The sequence below is a fragment of the Rhinolophus ferrumequinum genome, chromosome 13 (genome assembly GCF_004115265.2).
Source record: "Rhinolophus ferrumequinum isolate MPI-CBG mRhiFer1 chromosome 13, mRhiFer1_v1.p, whole genome shotgun sequence".
Taxonomy (NCBI): domain Eukaryota; kingdom Metazoa; phylum Chordata; class Mammalia; order Chiroptera; family Rhinolophidae; genus Rhinolophus; species Rhinolophus ferrumequinum.
The window spans coordinates 8745190-8764505 of NC_046296.1; the positions used below are offsets into that span (position 1 = coordinate 8745190).

The 19316-nt window shown below is 49.1% G+C and overlaps 2 protein-coding genes and 1 long non-coding RNA gene across 6 annotated transcripts; 1 reads left to right on the plus strand and 2 right to left on the minus strand.

Moving 5' to 3' along the window:
• Positions 1–1011: 1011 nt before the first annotated feature.
• VAMP5 (vesicle associated membrane protein 5) lies at positions 1012–7944 on the minus strand. Of its 4 annotated transcripts, none has more exons than XM_033124496.1 (3): positions 7823–7944; positions 1929–2066; positions 1012–1455 (listed from the first exon to the last, which is right to left on the minus strand). In XM_033124496.1, exons 1-3 carry the CDS (start codon positions 7823–7825, stop codon positions 1246–1248), a joined length of 351 nt encoding a protein of 116 aa, XP_032980387.1. In that variant the 5' UTR covers positions 7826–7944; the 3' UTR covers positions 1012–1245. The 4 variants fall into 4 exon arrangements, with proteins under 4 accessions (XP_032980387.1, XP_032980390.1, XP_032980389.1 ...); XM_033124499.1 differs by lacking the exon at positions 7823–7944 and adding an exon at positions 6840–7119; XM_033124498.1 differs by lacking the exon at positions 7823–7944 and adding an exon at positions 2249–3066.
• A 2090-nt stretch (positions 7945–10034) lies between these two features.
• Positions 10035–13421, minus strand: VAMP8 (vesicle associated membrane protein 8). The gene is made up of 3 exons (XM_033124500.1): positions 13275–13421; positions 11776–11934; positions 10035–10484 (listed from the first exon to the last, which is right to left on the minus strand). Exons 1-3 carry the CDS (start codon positions 13275–13277, stop codon positions 10344–10346), a joined length of 303 nt encoding a protein of 100 aa, XP_032980391.1. The 5' UTR covers positions 13278–13421; the 3' UTR covers positions 10035–10343.
• A 66-nt stretch (positions 13422–13487) lies between these two features.
• On the plus strand, positions 13488–14749 carry LOC117032855 (uncharacterized). The gene is made up of 3 exons (XR_004424804.1): positions 13488–13572; positions 13882–14089; positions 14407–14749. It is a non-coding gene; the product is annotated as an uncharacterized LOC117032855 (long non-coding RNA).
• Positions 14750–19316: the final 4567 nt, after the last annotated feature.

The following is a 19316-nucleotide window of genomic DNA, read 5'->3' on the forward strand; positions in this document are numbered from 1 at the left end:
GGTGGTAATGAGCCCAGTAGAAGTAACAAGCTCTGTGAGGGATAAAGATCCACACAACTCTCTGGTTTCTTCTAGTTTCTCTGTAAGTAGCCCTTTCTACCTCATAAGGAACTGCTTCTGTTACACACTTGACCCTGAATTCCTCTTCCTACCCACACTTCAGTGTGAGATGCGGTTCAGTAACCCAGGCACAGGCCGCCTGGCTTCTCCAGTCTTAGTAGGGCCTTCTTTCCTTCTTGCATGGACTTTACCCAGCGATCTTTCCTGTGACCCTGAAGGCACTGCCTACTTGGCCCTGTGCAGCCCTAGAGCTTTAAAAAGCCCAAATTCTTTCCTCCACGCCAAACTCCTTTGTGACTGCATTACAGCACCATAGAAGCCCTTCCCGTTTTCACTGCCCCCGTCTCATCTGTGGTCTGATGTAAAGCTTGAGGAAGAACATGGGCAGAGAAATTGAGGAGGAGATGTTCAGAGTGGGGAAAGTCTATGTGAAGGTGAAAGCCTCGTGATACAAATCTCTAAAGTGCTTTCCTCTTTGTCATCGCTTTGGTGTCCCATTGGTCCTCTGAGCATACCCCAAGACATCAAAAAAAATAATAGATTTCATTATTAGGGAAACAGGCTCAGAGAGCATCGTTGAAGGGTCTGGTTTGGGGCCTGTTGTGTCTTGACACCTGCACTCCAGAAGGATCTGTCTGTGTAGGGCTGGATCAAGTAGGAAAGGGAGAGGAACGGACCGTTTCCCAAGGGTGGCGTCCTTCATGTAGTAGCCTTTCTAAATAGCCCCAGGGGCGGAGGCACAGCAGGATGACCAGCCTGGAGACCTTCCCTCTTCCACTCTCTCTCTCCTCTCTCCCTTCTCTCCTCTCTCTCTCTCTCTCTCTCTCTCAATCTCTCTCTCTCTCTCTCTCTCTCTCTCTCTCTCTCTCTCTCTCTCTCTCTCTCTTTCTCTTTCTCGCACACACACACACACACACACACACACACCAGCTTTTAACCAAACAGCAGCTTTTAATCAAACAGCAGCTTTTACTGAGCTCCAGGTGGGGCTGGCCTGGCATGGCCAGTGCAGCAGACTGCCCTTAAGGGCCCGTCTGTGGAGTGATAGGAGATGCAAAGGTGCACGCATTGGGGCTGCCCGTCAGCGCTCACTGGGGTGGCTCAGGTGGGAGCAAACACCAGGGTTCTCTGGCGATCAGAACAGGCCAGTGTGGCCAGTCGGCCTCTCCTCCAGGCCCAGCTGGGTCAGTCCCCAGGCCCCGAGGCAGCACCTGTGTTCTGGGCCTGCGGAACACTGCTGCCCTCACTGCTCTGTGGGAGGAAGAGGACCAGCAGCACAATCAGGAGGATGAGCACGCCACCGCCCACCACCAGCCCCAAGTAGATCCGGCAGCGGATGTTCTCCCAGCGCTTCTTCTGGGCCAAGGTCTTGGTTGTCTTGCTGAAGGCTGAGCTCTGTGGATGCCCCCAGACACAGAATGGGAGTTAGTGATTCTCCCGAAGCCCCAGAGCCAGCTCCTCCCAACCCTGCCCCAGCAAGGGTGGTCTCTTCCTGAATCCTTTTCATCCTGCCTGTTCCCCTTCCCCACACAGCCTGCCCTGGGACCCTCCCAGACTGACTCCTAGTCTCAGACACTGGTAGAGCCCTTGACCTGCAGGCTCATCCCCAGTTGGTAATGCCAGTCCTCAACCTTTAGGGAGGTTCTGGGTGTCAAACCCAAGCCCAACTTCAAACCAAGGACTTTTCACTTCATGAAGCCTACTCATTGCATATCTAGGCTCGGGGTGCCTCAAGGAACCCACACTGCCCCTCACAGGAGACTCAGGTGCCACCAAGGGCCTGGAGGCCCTGCACACAGCCTGAGAGCTCCCTCTGAGGGTTCCTCCTACCCTCTCCCGCCCCCTCCCTGCTTCCCCAGGCCTCACACCATGTCCAGGAGTTGATCTGAACGCTGCTCCAGCTCTGCCAGTTTCCCATCGCGCTCCAGGACTTTGTCAAAGTTGTTGAGCATGATTTCCGTCACCTCATCCGCCTGCCGCTGGCACCGCTCCAACTCTTTCCCTGCCTGGGCACCAAGCCCAAGGTCAGGGCTGAATGAGACCCACACCTGGCCTTCATCTGGTCCTGAGACCTAGAGGTCTCCTTGTCCCCACTGTATGTGTACAGTGTATGAGTAGGGGAAACATGTTTCATTGAAGAATATATGTGTGCAGTGAAGGGCCACCCTCCTGGGTGTGTATGGCTCACCTTTTGTCTCACGGGCCCCTCCTCTTGCCCATCAAGGCAGGTCCCAGTTTGGCCTGGGCTCCCGGCATCTCAGCTTCCTCTAAGGTGCCCCAGTGTGGGAACTTCCCAGGGTCCCAACCCACCACAAAGCAGACACTTTGCTCACCTGCTCTAGGATGGCCTCTAACCAATGCTCACCTGCCTACGGCTTCCCACAGCGAAGAACAGGAAAGCAACTACTTGCCTAAAGGTCAGACAGCGAAGCGACCCACCCCACAGTTAGAAAGGTAATTTTGGACCACCACACATCACAGTCTCTGCCTAACCCACAGATACACACACAGACACAAACGAGAAGATCACATCTCCCTCCTTGGGCCTCTGACTGGTCAGGCCAGTTCTGCCTCCTGGCCTGACCTGCTTGGCATCAATGCTCGAAGTTGATTCCCTGTCTGCCTGGAACCTCAGACTTCCTGACCTCCAACCTCCAGCCTTTCAGCTAAGTAGGATCTTCCCTGGGGTCCAACTCACCCAGATGAAACCAAGGCTCAGATCTAGCCTGGGCAGCAGCCTCACTGAGCAATGGAACCTAGCTTGTTTCAGAGGACTGGGAAGGGAGGTGCAGGGTCTAGGCTGGGGGATGTTGAGGAAAGAAAGGGGAGAGGAAAGAAACATGGGTCTCAAGCCAGAAAGAAACTGGGCTTTGGATGCATGCAACTGAGAGAGACCCGGGGCAAGGTCCTGGGGAGAGCTGGAGGTCCAGGAGCAGGTCCAGCGACAAGTCAGGGGATGAATACAAGAGGTTTAACAAACCATAGCAACTTCCTCCTCCCAGCCTAGTTCTCCAGCCTAGCTCTCCACAGCCCGTCCCTCTTCTCCTCTCCTCCCTACAGAGCATTGGCCAAGCTCTCTTTCCTACCAGACCACATTGCCCATTGTCTACCACAGATACTTTGGCACATGACTAAATTCCACTTAAAACCACAGAAAGGGAAAGGATGTGGTGGTTACAGAGGGCCACCTCCTACTCAGGCAAGAATGTACATTCAGAATCCTTGCAGCTGTCTTGCACACAATCTCAAAGCATTCCCAGTACATGAGTCCTATCTCCCCAACGGGTCCACAAGCTCCCAGAGGGAGGGCAGGGCCCAGTGCCTTTCCTTTATCTGCCACCATCGCAGGGGTCCGGGAGGTCGGCACACTGCTGACCATTGCAAGAACTCAGTGAGTGGGTCAGTTGCATTAGAGCCTGTCCAAAAGCAACTCTTATTCTCAAGAGCTGTTATCCTAGTGTGTTTATCCAGCCCAGCAGGAGTTTCAAGGGGCAGCATCTGAAAAAGTAGGTCAATATTTGCCTATGAGCTAGAAAAGCAACCTGCTTGGAGAGGGGGCAGGCAAACCACTGTAGAGGGGCGCTTGCAGGCAGAGGAAGCAGTAACTGGGGAACAAGGAGGAATAAGTAAGAGAGCTGGGAAGGTGCACTCATCGCTACCTGTTCCTGCGTCAACCACTATCACTGCTATCGTAATGACTAGATTATTCAACAAGGCTCCATCATTTGGAGCCTCTCACGTTCAAACAATCCGAGGTATCCCCACATTCAAATAGTCCAAGGCAAAATTCTGGGAATGGTCAAAGATTTGAAAATGAGAATCACTGCTAGCGATTGGTGGGAGGTTGGGTATTATTTTTTCTACTCTGAATGCTACAGCTGTTATCATATTCTCCAACACGGGGAGAGACTTTCCAGGAGAGGTGGCTGTGCCTCCCACCGTAATCTGCAGCCTCCTTCCCCCACTGGAAGCCAAACCCTGTCTGGAGCCAAGATGGGCCCAGGCCTAAAAGAACACATTTGCTCCAAGAAACACAGAGGCCTCAGGCTCAAGTCTCTGGCCCTCTGTGGTCCCATCCAACCAGAGGAAAAATGACATTGTATGCACAGGTGTCTGTACCGGCACAGAGAGAAAGCAAGACCTATGGGATGTGGAAGAAGGGCAAGGCCACGCTGCCTGCTGCCACGTTGAACTCAGCCTAGTGCCTGGCACGCAGTGGCCGTGTGGAAAGCGTTTTCTAAATGAATTGTACCTGTTCTTAAGATGACTATAGAGTGGGGAAAGAGACATATATGATACAGTTAGAGAGAGTAAAGCGTTACACTGGGAGATTCAAACAGTGTTCGCAGAGAGGCGATTCCTGAGAACCACCATAGACAGGGTGGGGTGAGCCCTTGAAGGATGGGGTGGAGCTGGGGCATTCCAGACATAGAGCGACAAAGACACACTTTGAACAGTGATGACCAGGCAGAGGGTCAGGATGGAGGGGCAGGGTGGGCTGGAGAAAGCCATAAAAGTCAAGAAGAAGAAGTTTACTTGGAGGGAGGGACAGAGCAAGAGCTACTTACTACAGGTTTCTGAAATAAGCGCAACACCAGAGAGGTGCTGCAGGATAATTTGTCTGTTGGTGGTAGACTGGCATGGATGGAAGGCAGAGAGGCCAGCCGGAAGGGGTGGAGAAGTACTATCAGCAAGGGTGTGAGGCGATGTCCACCAGGCTGGGGGGAGCAGAGAGTGTAGAGGATGGGTGGGTGAGAGAGTCACTTCTGAGCCATGCCAGGGGCCTGCAGGGCTTCAGGTTGCGAGCCGGGGGAGAGGGCAGCAGCAGCATATTGGCAAACAGAGGGTGGCAGTTATATAGCAAATGTTTCTGACAGACAGTCACCCTCTGTACACGACATCCCTCCTTTGAATGCTCAAAAGTCCCCTCAGGCTTTTCCAGGCAAAATCCCCTCGGTTCCTCTGAAAACACAGCTCTCAAAAACCTCCCTGTCATAACTTTCTTGTCTCCCCTCTCTCTTGGTTAGTGGCTAAGAAACCCTATTCCTGTGGTCAGATGGACCTGGGCAGCGATCAGGTGTATCAACTCCTTCCTAGGGCAGCCCTCACCTGAGCTCAGAGACTAGGAGCAGGGCTCTGCATTGTAGCCCTGGGTTCCTTCAAATCCTGCCTCTGCCACTCACCAGCTGAGTGACTGAAGACTGAGAACATGACCTTTCTGATCCACCACTTTCTCATCTGTAAAGTGGTGACCACAATAATATCTACCATGTTAGATAAGACATACGACATATTATAAAGTGCTTAGCACAATACCTGACACATACTAAATGCTAAAAAAATAACAGCTATTATTATTGATCTAGCCCATTTCCCTAGTTTTTTTTTGTTTTGTTTTGTTTTGTTTTGTGGTGGCGGGGGGTAGGGGGAACAGTATGTTTCTCCAGGGCCCATCAGCTCCAAGTCATTGTCCTTCAATCTAGTTGTGGAGGGCACAGCTCAGCTCCAAGTCCAGTTGCCGTTTTCAATCTTTAGTTGCAGGGGGCGCAGCCCACCATCCCATGCAGGAATTGAACCAGCAACCTTGTTGTTGAGAGCTCACGCTCTAACCAGCTGAGCCATCCGACTGCCCCGTTTTTGTTTTTTTAGCAATCAGATCCCAAGAACTACATAACTTGTGATCAATAAAACCTCTTAGATATTCTTACAAAATACTCAGCCAAGCAAGGTCTTCCTTATGGCAAACTTGTGCCCTTAATTGTTTCTAACTTAAAGACAGAACTCGACCGTGGGCCTTTGAGAAACTGTATCTAGTTTATTTCCATCGGGCTCCGCAGACTATTGACAGTAATAACAGCCACCATTCAATGGACACATAGTCTGAGCTAAGCACTGTGCTGCCAGCTGTCTTCACTTTATCTCATTTAATCCTCACATCAGTCCATTGAGGATAGCACTATTATCCCAGTTTTAAAAGAAAGTGAGGCTCAGAGGGGTTAAATCACCCACACAGGGTCACAGAGCCACTGAGTAGAAGACCTCAGAGTTGAACCAACATAGATTCCAAGAATCACATTCTTAACCCCGGTGCTAAACGGAATGCAGGCTAAAAGGAAGTCAAATCATTTTTAGCTGGCTGGCTGAAAACTCACCAGACCTATTGATGCTGCCAACTCAACTTGTGTGCATCTGAAGGAGACCCAAACCCAAATTCTCTGGACAGTACATGAGAGGACCATCTACAGATGAATGGATTCAAGTCATTTCCATCTTTCCCATCACTATTGCGTTCCTACTCTATCCCCAGTACCCGTCGCCATGTCTGGCACAAAGGAAATGCCCAAGAAATATTTGTTGATTGAATGAATTAGAGAAGAGAAGGGAAAGGAAGAAGGATCCAGTAGAGAAGGGGGCTGGGAAGAAAGGAGAGAAAGAGCTGGGGCAGAGAAAGGGGCAGGAGTAAAAGGACGGAGGGATGAAGCTAGGAGATGGGTGGGGGAGAGAAATATCAATACACCCTCCCCAGGCCCTGATCCACTATTTGCCTCAAATGAACCTGTGAAAGTCTCAGAGTTTTCAACTACTCCTCAATAAATTATCCTGGCCTCCGTCTTCATTTCAGGAATTTCTTCTTCTCCCGAAAGGCTAGGGCCAGCTGGAAGCCCACCCCTAGCCCTGCCTGATCCCCTGCCCTGCACCCTGGGAAGTGGGCTCTGGGCTCCGTCCCATTCTCAGAGCCTCCCTCAGTTTCCTGGCACAGCCTTAGAGCTCAGCACTACCTTCCTGCCTAGCTTCCTCTTCCTGCCTGCAGTCCCCTGGAGATGAAGCCATCCAGGCATCGAAACCCCTAGACAGGCCCTTTCATCACACCTCTGCCAGCTTCTCCATGGCAGAATCTTAAAGCACCAAGCCTGCTTCCTTCCAGGCTCATCTTCATGGTGGTGGGGGGAGCAACTGGTACCACCTGTTCCTAACACCTTTGCCTTGGAGTTGACAAGTAGAGGCAGAAGCCAGAGTCTGCAGCAGGAGTAGGGTATGACTCAGCTCAGGAATGTGTCCCTAGATAGGGGTTAGGAGGGAGTCAGGACTATGCCACACTCTGATAACTTCAGTGGAAATTTTATAGTAAACATCTTCCTTTCTCTTTCCCCTCCAAAACTCTGCCACGGGCTGGCTCAGCCTCCACCACCCAGTCCGCTCAGGTTTCCTACTCCCCAGCCGGGCTGGGCTCCTCACTGTCCCAGGAAGTGCTGAAGAGGTCATCATCACATTACCTACGGCTTCTCAACATCAGGGTCTGAGTGCCAGGCAGGTCTCTGCCATTGCATCTCCTTTAACCTCACACAGACCCAGAAAGGCGGTTATTGCTGACCCCACTTCACAGAAGCGGAAAAGGGGGCTCAGGAAGGTTAAGTGACTTGCTGAGGGTCACCGAGCGGGTAAGTGGCCACTATGTAAGTCAGGATCTCAGCCTGACTCTGAGGCGGGTTCTGGTAACCACTTGATGCAAACAAGTGGGAGCGAGTCCTGTCCGCTCTGCCCCGGGCAGCCTGATGGGGCTCACACCACACTTGCTCTCCCTAGCTGCGCGGGGAGTGAAGAAGGGTCTGGCCCCCGCCCCGCTTCTGGAGCTGTCACCTTGCGGGAGCACCGGCGCGGATCCTGGAGGGCGCCCCGGCCCTCGGACTTCAGATCCCGTCTTGCAGCCCGGTGCTTGCCCTCTGCCCCGCTCCCGGCCGCCCCGCCCCGCCTGGGTCCTCACCATCGCCGCTGCCTCCTGGCCTGCTCCGGCTCCTCTGCACGCAGTGGCCCGGGTGCCAGAGCCCAGAAGGAAGCAGAGGGGCGGGGCGGGGCGGGGACGAGGGGGGGGGGAGGGGGGCGAGCCTTCTCTTAGCTGCGACAGAGGCCAGGTTCAAATCGAAAGCGAATGTCCAACGGCGACCGGGGTCCTTAGAGCGCCTCCTCTCTGGCCACCAGCGTCCAGCTTCTTATGACTCTCCAGCGTCGTGAATTGGGGCTACTACACCTAAGTAGCCTGGCACCAGGTCTGCAAGCTGGCGACACCTTGGGGCCCAATCTATGAATGGGCACAGTGGAGTGGGCTCTGGAATGGGCTCAGAGAGGTCTCTCTGTGGCTGCTTCCAAGATCAGGTAGATTGGGCTTCCCTGGGGAGGTATGATTAATTCATTCAACGGCGGTGTGAGTGCCATTCATTGGCTGTGTGCTAGGCACTTGGGACACCGTGAACAGCCAGGCGGGGAGAGACACCTTCGTAAGTGCATCTCAACCATAATTAAAAACCTCCACCCCAAAAAAAGTTTTGAAACCGAAGTTTATTCACAATAAACATTGTGAATGCACTACCTGCCACTGAATTGTACGTTCTAAAATGGTCAATTGTATGATTTGTGAATTTCACCTCAACTAAAAAAAGAAAACAGACTGTCATGGAGAAAGTGCCAGATCTAGCTTTTCTATATTTCCCTCTTCCCCAGGAAGACAAATGAATCCCTGCCCTGATATGACTCTGCTCATTTAGAGGAAGGGTGAAGCTGGTGTGCCGACTGCCCTTCTAGAGCCTTCCTGAGCTGAATCTGCCCATCCTCTCCTGTCACTGCTGCAGAGAAGTCACTGGTCCCCTGTTCTCCACCCCACCCCATGCCACCAACATCTCAAATGTGACCCCTTTTGAGGAAGGGGGTTGAGTCCCTGTGAACATGGACCCACCCCCACCCTAGCCTGTCTAGGTCCCAAGAAGGTTTCACCCGGTTCCTTGGCCCTGGAGTTCATGACTGCACTGAGGAGACGATGGATATAGTCGTGGCAGAGACCACCCCGCGTCTCTTCTGTGCTTTCTTGCTCCCTCCCCAGCTTTTCAAGCATGAATCCAGAAACTGACTTGCCAGTATTAGTCCAAAATCCTGTTTCCCAACCCTCCCCCTTCCCCACTCTCTCCCCAAAACAGGTGGTTTTCAATTCCCTATGTGGGAAATAGGGAGAGACACCCTGTTTCCCTGAAAATAAGACCTAGCCAAACAATTAGCATCTTTTGGAGCAAGAATTAATATAAGACTCGGTATTATATTATATTATTATTATATAAAACCCAGTCTTATATTACAGTAAAGTAAGACCGGGCCTTATATTAATTTTTGCTCCAAAAGACACATTAGAGCTGATTGTCTGGCTAGGTCTTGTTTTCGGGGAAACACGGTAGAGATGGCAAGAACCCGTCCCCCAAACCAAGGCCGACTGGGCACTGTAAACAGTGACTATGATGGTGGAACCTGGTGGGAAGGAGGGAGGCTCAAAGACAGAGTCCCATTCTCCATGGAAGGGAAGGAGGGTCATAGGCCCTGTCCTACGATACTGACTATGCCCAGCCATGGGACATCGGAGAGAGATGCTCGTCCCCTTAGGACAGCTGAGACCCAGAGGCCCTGCTAAGTCCCAAAATGGCAGGAGCAGACAAAAGACAAATAGAACTTGCTGAACCACAAGAGAAGGAAAAGCAGTCCAGTTCTTCTTACCCGTTGCTTTAGACGACAACAGGGCCACAGAAGAGAGATGGCAATGAGAGAGGCAGGAGGCCCTTAACCAGAATTCTAAATGTTCAGCCCAGGTAGGCCTTATGTTTCAGTTAATGCTTCCAGCAGAAATGTATTAAAGGGACATGGAAAGACCCAAGGGGGACACTTAGAAGTCTTGCATACCACCCTAAAATGCCATGAAGACTTTGAATTTTTCCATATGCCAAGACTCCCAGAAAATTCTTCTTCTTCAGACCTGTGACAATGAGTGGAACAAAAGGGAATAAAGAAAGATAGGAAGACTCCGTCTTTCTACTCTAAACACCTGCTCTCCATCCCTCCAACAACTTGGGCCACAAATGAGAGAATCTCAGCCAGAGGAGGTGTCCTCAAGGAGAAAAGGACCAAAGGCCAAATGCAGAGGGAGAAAGCACCTCACAAACTTAGGGATACTGAAGGGTCTTTATTGCCTACCAGCCATTGTCAGTGTCCCAGCTACATGCTTGGCCCTCCGGGTCTCTCCAACCAACTCTGAGGACCCGTGAAATGCAGCCACAGTCCAGCTCTCTCCCTCTGGGGGACCAAGGTACTCCCTGGGGCAGACAATGTGGTCGAGGGGCTTCAGAGTCAGGGGCTGGAGGACTGAGCAGCATTCCCTGTGGAGAAGGATGGGAAAGAAGGCCCCTCGTGGCGCCCACCCTGGAGGGTAACCCTGAAGAAGAGGGCAGGGTGAGAGGGGCTCCCTAAGTTACTTAGGGGATGACGTTAGTGGCAAAGAGCACGATGAAGAGGATGATGATAAAAACTATCACGCAGATGAGGACAATCATCTTCACGTTCTTCCACCAGAACTTCCGCGCCACCTTCTGCGATGTTGTCTTGAAGTGCTCGGACTGTAGGGGATAAGGTAGAAGGACTCAGTGCCTCCTCCCACTGGAACAAGAGTCCAGACAGAGGCCCACATGCCATACCCCTAAATATTGAAGTGGTAAGTTCAGACAATAGGCTGTTGAATAGAAAATGTCCTGTCTTCCTACCTTGACAAATGTACCTTCATAACTATCTGGTGGGCCAGGTTTACATTTAGAATTCTTGGGCTCCCCTTGGCCCCCTGCCTACCCTCTACTCTTCTTACCCCTGCACTGTCACACACACTGAGAGGCTTTTTACACATGCTCACACCCAGGGGTGCGACACTGGCAGCACAATCTGCTCTTAGGAGGGCAGACACTGGGGCTGAGGGGGATAGGCCCCAGGTGGGTACGTGTGTTCCCTGGTTCCAGGATTCCTTGCCCCATGGGGACTGTTGAAGTTGGAGGAGGGACCAGGGCAATACAGTGGTTGGAAGTGAGGGAAAGTGCTCTTCCTCTCCCAACTGGAGTTGCAGAAACTATATTTCACGGGGCCATCCGTGCTCCCCAGGTTAGGCTGTGGAAACACGCATAAGTCCCAGGGAGACAAAGGAGTTATGCTCAAGATTACACACAGGACTCCGAAGGCTGCAGCCAGTGTCTCCCTGCGGACATGGAAACTTAGGCTGCAGCCTCTGTTGGACTTTAGAGTTACTCCCTCCCTCAGCAGCTGGCTTGGCTTCAGTCCCTGGGTGGGCAGAGGGAAGAATGAGTCTAGCAAAATGTGTAGGAGATATTATTCTAGCTTTCAGCTAGCAGAGGACCCCATCAAAGAATTTCACTGCTCTTCCCAGCTTTTTCTTTTTTTAAGCTGACTCAGCAAGACTCTAGCAGTTTTCCACCCCCTGCCTAATAACTCCTGGAGAAGGCCAAAGGCCCTGGGAGGATTTTCCAGAGCCAGTATTTTGCCCTGAGGAGGTTATGTTCACATGATTGTCAAGGGCAGCCTTCAAAGGGAAAATCAGTTTCACAAGAGAGAAACAAACCTACAAATGCCTACGTTCACTGCACCATCTCTCTGTCTCAGAAAATGCCTCCGTGGGTCAGCCCCTGACCCCCAGCCCCAGTCATTGGACCCATTCCCTGGAAGCCAGTACCAATTGGTGGAGTAGGACAGGATCAGAAGTGGGGACTCAGCTTACATCAATTCCCAAAACAGGTGAACAGGCAGACTTCCCAATTGTTCATTTTGCCCCCAACACCACCAACCCCCAAATTCCCAAAGATCCTCCCTCCCTCTCTTCCTCTTGCCCCCATGGGCTCCCCATCTCACTGTGGCTTCCAGATCCTCTGTCTTATTGCGGAGATGGTCCAAGTTTTCTCCTCGGGCTAGGATCCGCTCCACATTCTGGGTCATAATATTCTTGACTCCCTCCACCTCATTCTGCAGGTTCCGCACTCGATCATTTCCTCCACCTCCACTGGCCTCCTCCTGGGCAGCAACACAGGGGTTAATTAGGCCAAATGGTGGAGGAACAGAGACTCAGCATCAGAGCCTGGAAGAGGGGAAGGGCTAAGGTAGACTTTAGCTTTTTGTAATGCTTGAACTGTTTACAAAGAGAATGCTTTCATGGACAACTTACAAAATCAAAAATAAATGTATTTTTAAGTCCCGATGCTAGACCAGATCAAACTTCTTTTCAGACTCTCAGGGCTCCTGACAAGGAGAAGAAGCACACCACCAAATCCCTTTCCATTGCTTCCTTACTCGTCAAAGAGGAACAGAGAAGACAGCTGAGCTGCATGGCACAATGCAGAACCCCACCACTAGTTAACCAATTCCCAGATCCCGCCGGGTCCTCCCTGGACACGTCTGTGCTGGCCAGTAGAACCCCCTCACCTGGCCCAACCCTCTGTCTCTCGAAGAGAGCAGCTGGAGAGCTGAGTCTGCCAGCGCCTCCCGGGGAGCCTAATTCCTGTGACCCCAGAGGACCAGCGGCCGGCGAGGCTCCCTGTCCCTCTCAAGGCCCCATGAGAGAGATCCGTTGGGCCGCAAACTTCTGCTTTCCCAGCCGCACTTAGCACCATGCGCAGGCACCAAACCATCGCCACTTAAGCAGATATTAAATAAAAACAGCAGTCTGGGCGTTGGGGGAAATGGAGGGCAAGTCCTCCCTGCTTAATGCCTCAACCCGAGACTTCCTAAGGTTTTAGAACAGGGAAGGGGAAACGTTACTAAGCTCCTCGCTTCCCTGATCCACTGGATCTCCAGAAACAGGCTAGGGTGTGGGTCCAAACTAAATTATCACAGAGAGCCGACTTCTGGTTCTTTTACAAACCCTTAGCTCTTCCTCAAGTTTATGGAAAGGGGGCCAATTCCTTGGACTCTTCCTTGGAGAGATAAACTTTAGGTTTCCCTACAGGGATGAAGTGAACGGCAGAGGGGGAGAGCGCTGGCCGCTCGGCTGGAATCTGCGCTGGGAACAGTAGAGGCGCTGCCTAGGAATTTCACAACGCCCAGTTGGCCCAGGGCAGGAGGCCTGGAGGAGGCGACGAAGGGCCTCTCGGCAACTCCTTGCCTGGAATTCGGATCCTCCACCCGCACCGAAACCCTGCTCCAGGCCAGCACTGAGGTCACGGGAGGAAGGGAGTAGAGAAGGATCAGGAACAACAGCTTGGGCAGCCCAGAGCTACTTGCAGCTAGTTGTCAAAGAGAGGCCACAGTCAGCGCTGCCCCAGCCCTCGGACTTGCCATTAACTCCACTTTCCTGATCCCCAGCCCCTTCTGGCTCGTCTTTAAATCAGCCCCTTCCTAGTTCCCAGCTCACTCACCATGTTTCAGCGTCTCAGGCCTGTCAGCTGTAGAATTCGCCTAGTCTGTTTCCTCCCGGGGCGGCCCTCAGTTCACTTCCTGCTTGCTCCAACTTTCAGCCCGCCCCTTGCTCACCTCGCATCCCATGCCGATCCAGCCACACCTTACGCGGGTTCCCCCAGGTAGGCGGGCACCCTTCACTGCCCTCCCAGTCTCCTCCCAAAACGGGGCTGAGGCTTAAAGCAACAGGGCTCCCCCGCACCCGAAGTCTTCTAACTCGTCAGGAACTAGAAAAAAAAGAGGAAACAGCCCTCCCAGGTTTTCTGAGGCTGGACCCCCTGATATAGAAAGGGCAGCCGGCTCCTTTTTTATGTCCTGAATATCTGACCCCAATTTTTAGAGACTGAACTCAACTGTAAGCACCATGCCAGGCCTACTTCACATGGAAGCAGAAAGGAGATATAAACATTGCTTGCTGGACAATCCTTGCTTCCACGTCTGTGGGTGGACAGAAAGCAGTAATCCCCCCAAAGTCTGGAATTCTGTGATCCTGGGCTCAAGTGTCAGAAAGCTCTGGGTTACTCGCTGGGTGACACTGTGGTGAATGAACCTGTCTGGGTTTTGCAGGTACTAAGGAGATCTCAGAGTGCGATGGAGAGGAGTAAAAGGAGAGTCCCTGCAATGTGTCTAGCCCAGGGCCTGGAATGAAGGACTGTCCACTGCGAGAATAAGAACACGATGGCGCACCAACCCCTCCTTTCCTTCCAGAGGTCAACAATCTTGCATTTCTCTCAGGGGCCACCACTACCAGGGTTGGTAAGTCCCGTCAAAAAAGGTGAGAAGGCTGCCCTGTGGAATAGAGAGGGGGCCCAGGGCAAGGGATTTCCACCTACCTGGCTCTAGGCCAGAGAAAATTCACTTTTCCCGGATGGTATTTATCAAGATAGAACAATAACAGGGACATGCAGAAAGAGAGAAACATACCTGTCCCATCTCAGAAATAACAGTTCCAAGAGGAAAATGTCAGCCTTTCTAACAAATACTTTTTAAAGGGTCTAATAAGTTTTGGGCCTCTGTAGCACCTTGAGACACTTTTTTCTAATTTCTAATGAAATCTTATACCCAATTAAATAAGATTCTTATGTTTTGCAGACATGAATTTTGGTGGACAATCCCAGCCTGCTCTCACAGAGAATGTGGCCTGTCCCACTCCTCACCATCCTGAGAAAGGCTACAGTGTGGCCAAGTGGAGGCAGGTCAGAAATCTTGATCTTCATTTGTGTTGTCCAATACAATACAGTAGCTACTGGCCACATGTAGCTGTTGAGACTTGAAATGGATCTGAATTGAGATCTGATGTAAGAGTAAAATACACACAGGATTTCAAAGACTTACTATGAAAAAAGGAACATAAATATCCCATTGGTAATTTTGTATATTGATGACATGTCAGTTAATGTTTTGGATATACAGAGGGTGCCCAAAAATGCATACACATGTTAAGAAAGGAGAAAACCGTATTAAAATTGTAATACTCAATATATACCGATAACAAAAGATAAATACAAGTCATGTGTATACATTTTTTTGGCACCTCAGTACTGTTAAATAAAAAAAAATTGATAAAATTAATTTCACCTGTTTCTTTTCTCTTCAATTTGGCTAGTAGAAAATTTTAAATTACAAAAGTGCACAAATTATATTTCTATTACACACATTGATCTACGAGGTCTGACAATTAAGTTTATAAACTTGATGCAACGATGTTGCTAACGTTTTTTGATATCAGAGGACTTATTCATTATGAATGTGTACCAACTGGACAAACAGTTAACCAAGTTTACTATTTGGAAGTGCTGAAAAGTCTGCATGAAAAAGTTAGATGACCTGAACTTTTCGCCAACAATTCATGGCTCTTGCTTCACAACAATGCACCAGCTCCCACAGCACTGTCTTGTGAGGGAGTTTTTAGCCAGTAAACAAATAACTGTATTGGAACACCCTCCCTACTCACCTGATCTGGCCCTCAATGACTTCTTTCTTTACCCAAAGATGAAAGAAATATTGAAAGGAAGACATTTTGATGACAGTAAGGACATCAAGGGTAATATGACGACAGCTCTGATGGCCATTCCAGAAAAAGAGTTCCAAAATTGCTTTGAAGGGTGGACTAGGTGCTTCAAAGATCACTCAAAATTAGATGATTCCATTAAGTTCAGCATTTATGGTCTGTTATGTACCAAGAACTGGACAAACTACAGAAACAAACTACTATGGAAACAGTAGTAAAATATAGAAATAATAGAATAATAATAGAATGTAGAAAGTATTAAATGAAGTTCAAAGTGCTATAGTAGCACTGAGAAAGACATGAATTATGACTGGAAAAATCAGAAAATAGGGGAAGAAGAATATTAACAGCCAGCAATCAGGCAAACTTTGGGGTACATTGGTATATATCCCAGTCTTCTGTGCCAAGGCTGAAAAACCCTATCTCCCTAGGGAAGTGCAATGCCTTCAACAGCGATTAATGGACAATCCCCAAATCTGTATCTCCAGTCCTGCCCTCTCTCCAATTGCCATTGCTGCCTCTCCAATGCATTGGACAGTCCATAGCCAAACCAACTCCTTTATCTTCTCCTCGTATTCTTCCTCCTGGGGAGTAAGTACTCATAGTCTACCAGTTTCCCAAGCTAGGAATCCCTAAGCCATCCTACACATGCAATGACATCCTACACATGCAATGACATCCTACACATGCATGTCTCTCATATCCACCCCCTCCTTTCCAGCTCTTGCTTCCTGGGTAACGCTAGCATGATGTCATCTCTGGACAATTCCATCCACCTCCAAACTGACCTTTTCTTTTCTCCTCCATTCCACTTGTTATCTTCCCAAAACAAAGATTTGAGGATACTCCACCCTGCCTCCAGGGTAAAGCCCAAACTCCAAAGCTTGGCATTCCAAGACTGTTCTCAACATGCTTTTCCAAACTGATCTCCCTTGTGACTCACCTCCCAGACCCCAGTCATACCAAATTACACACCCTTCCCCAAACACACCATCCGCTTTTATAGCTTTGCCCAGGTGGACCTTTCTCATGATGAGTGAATATTCTGGTTCACTCATCACTGTCCACAGAAAATCTATTCATATTTAAAACATTGCTTCCAGGGGCGGCTAGGTGGGTCAGTTGGTTAGAGCACGAGCTCTGAACAACAAGGTTGCCAGTTCGATTCCCACATGGGCCAGTGAGCTGTGCCCTCCACAACTAGATTGAAGACCAAGGAGCTGCCACTGAGCTTCCAGAGGGACGGCCGGATGGCTCAGTTGGTTAGAGCGCGAGCTCTCAACAAGTTTGCCATTTCCCGCGTGGGATAATGGGCTGCACCCCCTGCAACTAAAGATTGAGAATGGCGACTGGACTTGGAGCTGAGCTGCGCCCTCCACAAGTAGATTGAAGGACGACTTGGAGCTGATGGGCCCTGGAGAAACACACTGTTCCCCAATAAAATTTATTAAAAAAAAAGACATTGCTTCCATGAAGCCTTCCTGCTTTCCCCACTGAGGTTGACTTCTTCCTTCTGATCTCCATCAACATTTTATCTTTTATAGAATCTATAATATGCTTTGCCATTAACTGATACATACTTGACTCCTCCAGGATTCTAAATTCTGTGAAAGCAGGGGCTATCTTTATTTTGGTACCCCTCATAGAAAATAACATATACCCTGCACAGAGTGGGCACTCACTAAATGCTTGGGGTATTGAATTGAAAGATCTGAAAGAGGACTTCTTTCTCTGCAGTGCAGACAGAAAAACAATTTTTATTAGAAGAGATCCATGAAGAAATTTCTTACCTAAATTTTGGACTATTTTATTGTTAAATGAATGCTAATGCCGTGAGTCTGTATATTCATCCTGACAGAGTAACTGGAGACCAACCCCTCGAACAAAATCAAGTTAAAATCGTGAGATGAGAGGCGTTCATTTATTAGCTGTATTTCTCTTACCCAGAATGTTCTCAATTCACCCAAGACTATTAAGAACTTTTGATTTTCCTCTCTCCTCTCAAAATTGTACTCATCATTCAGAGCCCAGTTCAGGTTTTTGAAAAAAACCTTCCTGATTTTTCCGGTCATAATTCACGTCTTTCTCAGTGCTACCATAGGACTTTGAACTTCATTTAATACTTTCTACATTCTATTATTATTCTTCTATATTTCTATATTTTATTATTGTTTCCATACCCTTAAACTCTTATAGGACAGAGGCCACAACTTAATAATTTGTTTCCTCTTCCGTAGTTTGCCCAGTTCTTGGTACATAACAGACCATAAATGCTGAACTTAATAGAACCGTCTAATTTTGAGTGGTCTTTGAAGCTCTAGCCGAAACTTCCAACCTACACTAAATTCATTTGGACTGTGGTTTGACAGTGGATTAAGAGATCCATCCCCTAAATAGATTTATGGCTTCCAAGGTGATTTGTCTCTCTCTGCCTGTCAGGATGATCTAGTAGCAGGCTAGACTCTCAACAGCAGGAACACTCTTAGCCCAGTGATTCCACCTGCCAAACACATCTGTCCCCCGTAATCCTTTCTTTTACATCTACCTCTGCCATTCATTCTTTTCCCTTAGGATAGTGATTCTCAGCACATGGTCCATGAACCCCTTGAGTCAAGGACAAATCTACTTCTATAATAATACCGAGATGTTATTTGCCTTTTTAACTGTGTTGACATTTGCACTGATGATGCAAAAGCAATGGTGGGTAAAACTGTTGATGACTTAGAGGAATGAGACAGTGGCACCAGGCTGTAGTAGTAGTCATTGCATTCCTCCCTGCCGTGCACTTGCAATTTTTAAAAATGCCATTTTCAATTAAGAAAAATGTCATTGGGGGCCACCCCAGTGAAGCAGTACAAATTATTAATTTTATTAATTCTTGACACTCGAGTACACATCTTTTTACTGTTTTGTTTGAAGAAATGGGAAATATGCAAACACCACTTCTGCATACCCAAGTGTGATGGTTGTTTCACAGTTGTCCTAAGAAAAAGCATTTGTGCAATTAAACTGCAAGCTGAACTAACCTTTGTTTTTAAATTAACAGACTTTATTTTTTTGAGTAGTACAGTTCCCATACACCCCTTCACACTCTCCGAGTTTCCATTAACATCTTACATTTGTTACAATCAATGAGATAATATTGATACATTAACAAAATCCTTAGTTTACATTAAGATTGACTCTTTGTGTTGTATAATCTGTGGGCTTTGACAAATGTATAGTGACATTTATGTACCATGACACCATTACATTATCATACAGAACAGTTTCACTTTTCTAAAAATCCCATGCTCCACCTATTCCTTCCTTCCTCCTTCCCTCCCCTCCATCCCTGGCAACCACTGACCTCTTTCCTATCTCCACAGTTTTCCTTTTTCCAGGATATCACGTACTTTGGATCGTACAGTATCTAGCCTTTTCAGATTGGTTTCTTTCACTTTGCAATATGCATTTAAGTTTCCTTCATGTCTTTTAGAGGCTTGATAGCTGTTTTGTGGAAGGGCTATGTATGCAAAGTGGCCCCCAAATTCCGAAGGGGCCCGTAAGCCAAAGAATAAGGCAGACAAGTCCAGCTTGTCCATTGAGAGAGTTTAGTGGGGAACTTACATACAGGATGCAGTCTCAGGTGGCAACAAGACGAATGGATCCTCACACCTTCCCCCCCACCCCATCTAAGAGTAGTGAGAATGTGTGGATGATCAAAGGGGTCAGGGTGAGAAACATTGAGGGCGCCTGACCCAGAGAGAGAATTAGTGGGAGATCTGTGATCAGCCTAGAGCTCCGTGTATGTATTTCAGAGCTCACCCTGGGGAAGGGGAGAGAGTCTTGGGTCTGGGTTCACCCAGATGTCAAGATGGCAGATTAGCTTCAGGAAGGAGTCACGTATGTTCTTCACAAGTTCACTTCACTTTATCACGCAATATTCCATTGTATGGATGTATCACAGTGTCTTTATCCATTCACCTTCTGAAGGACATCTTGGTTGCTT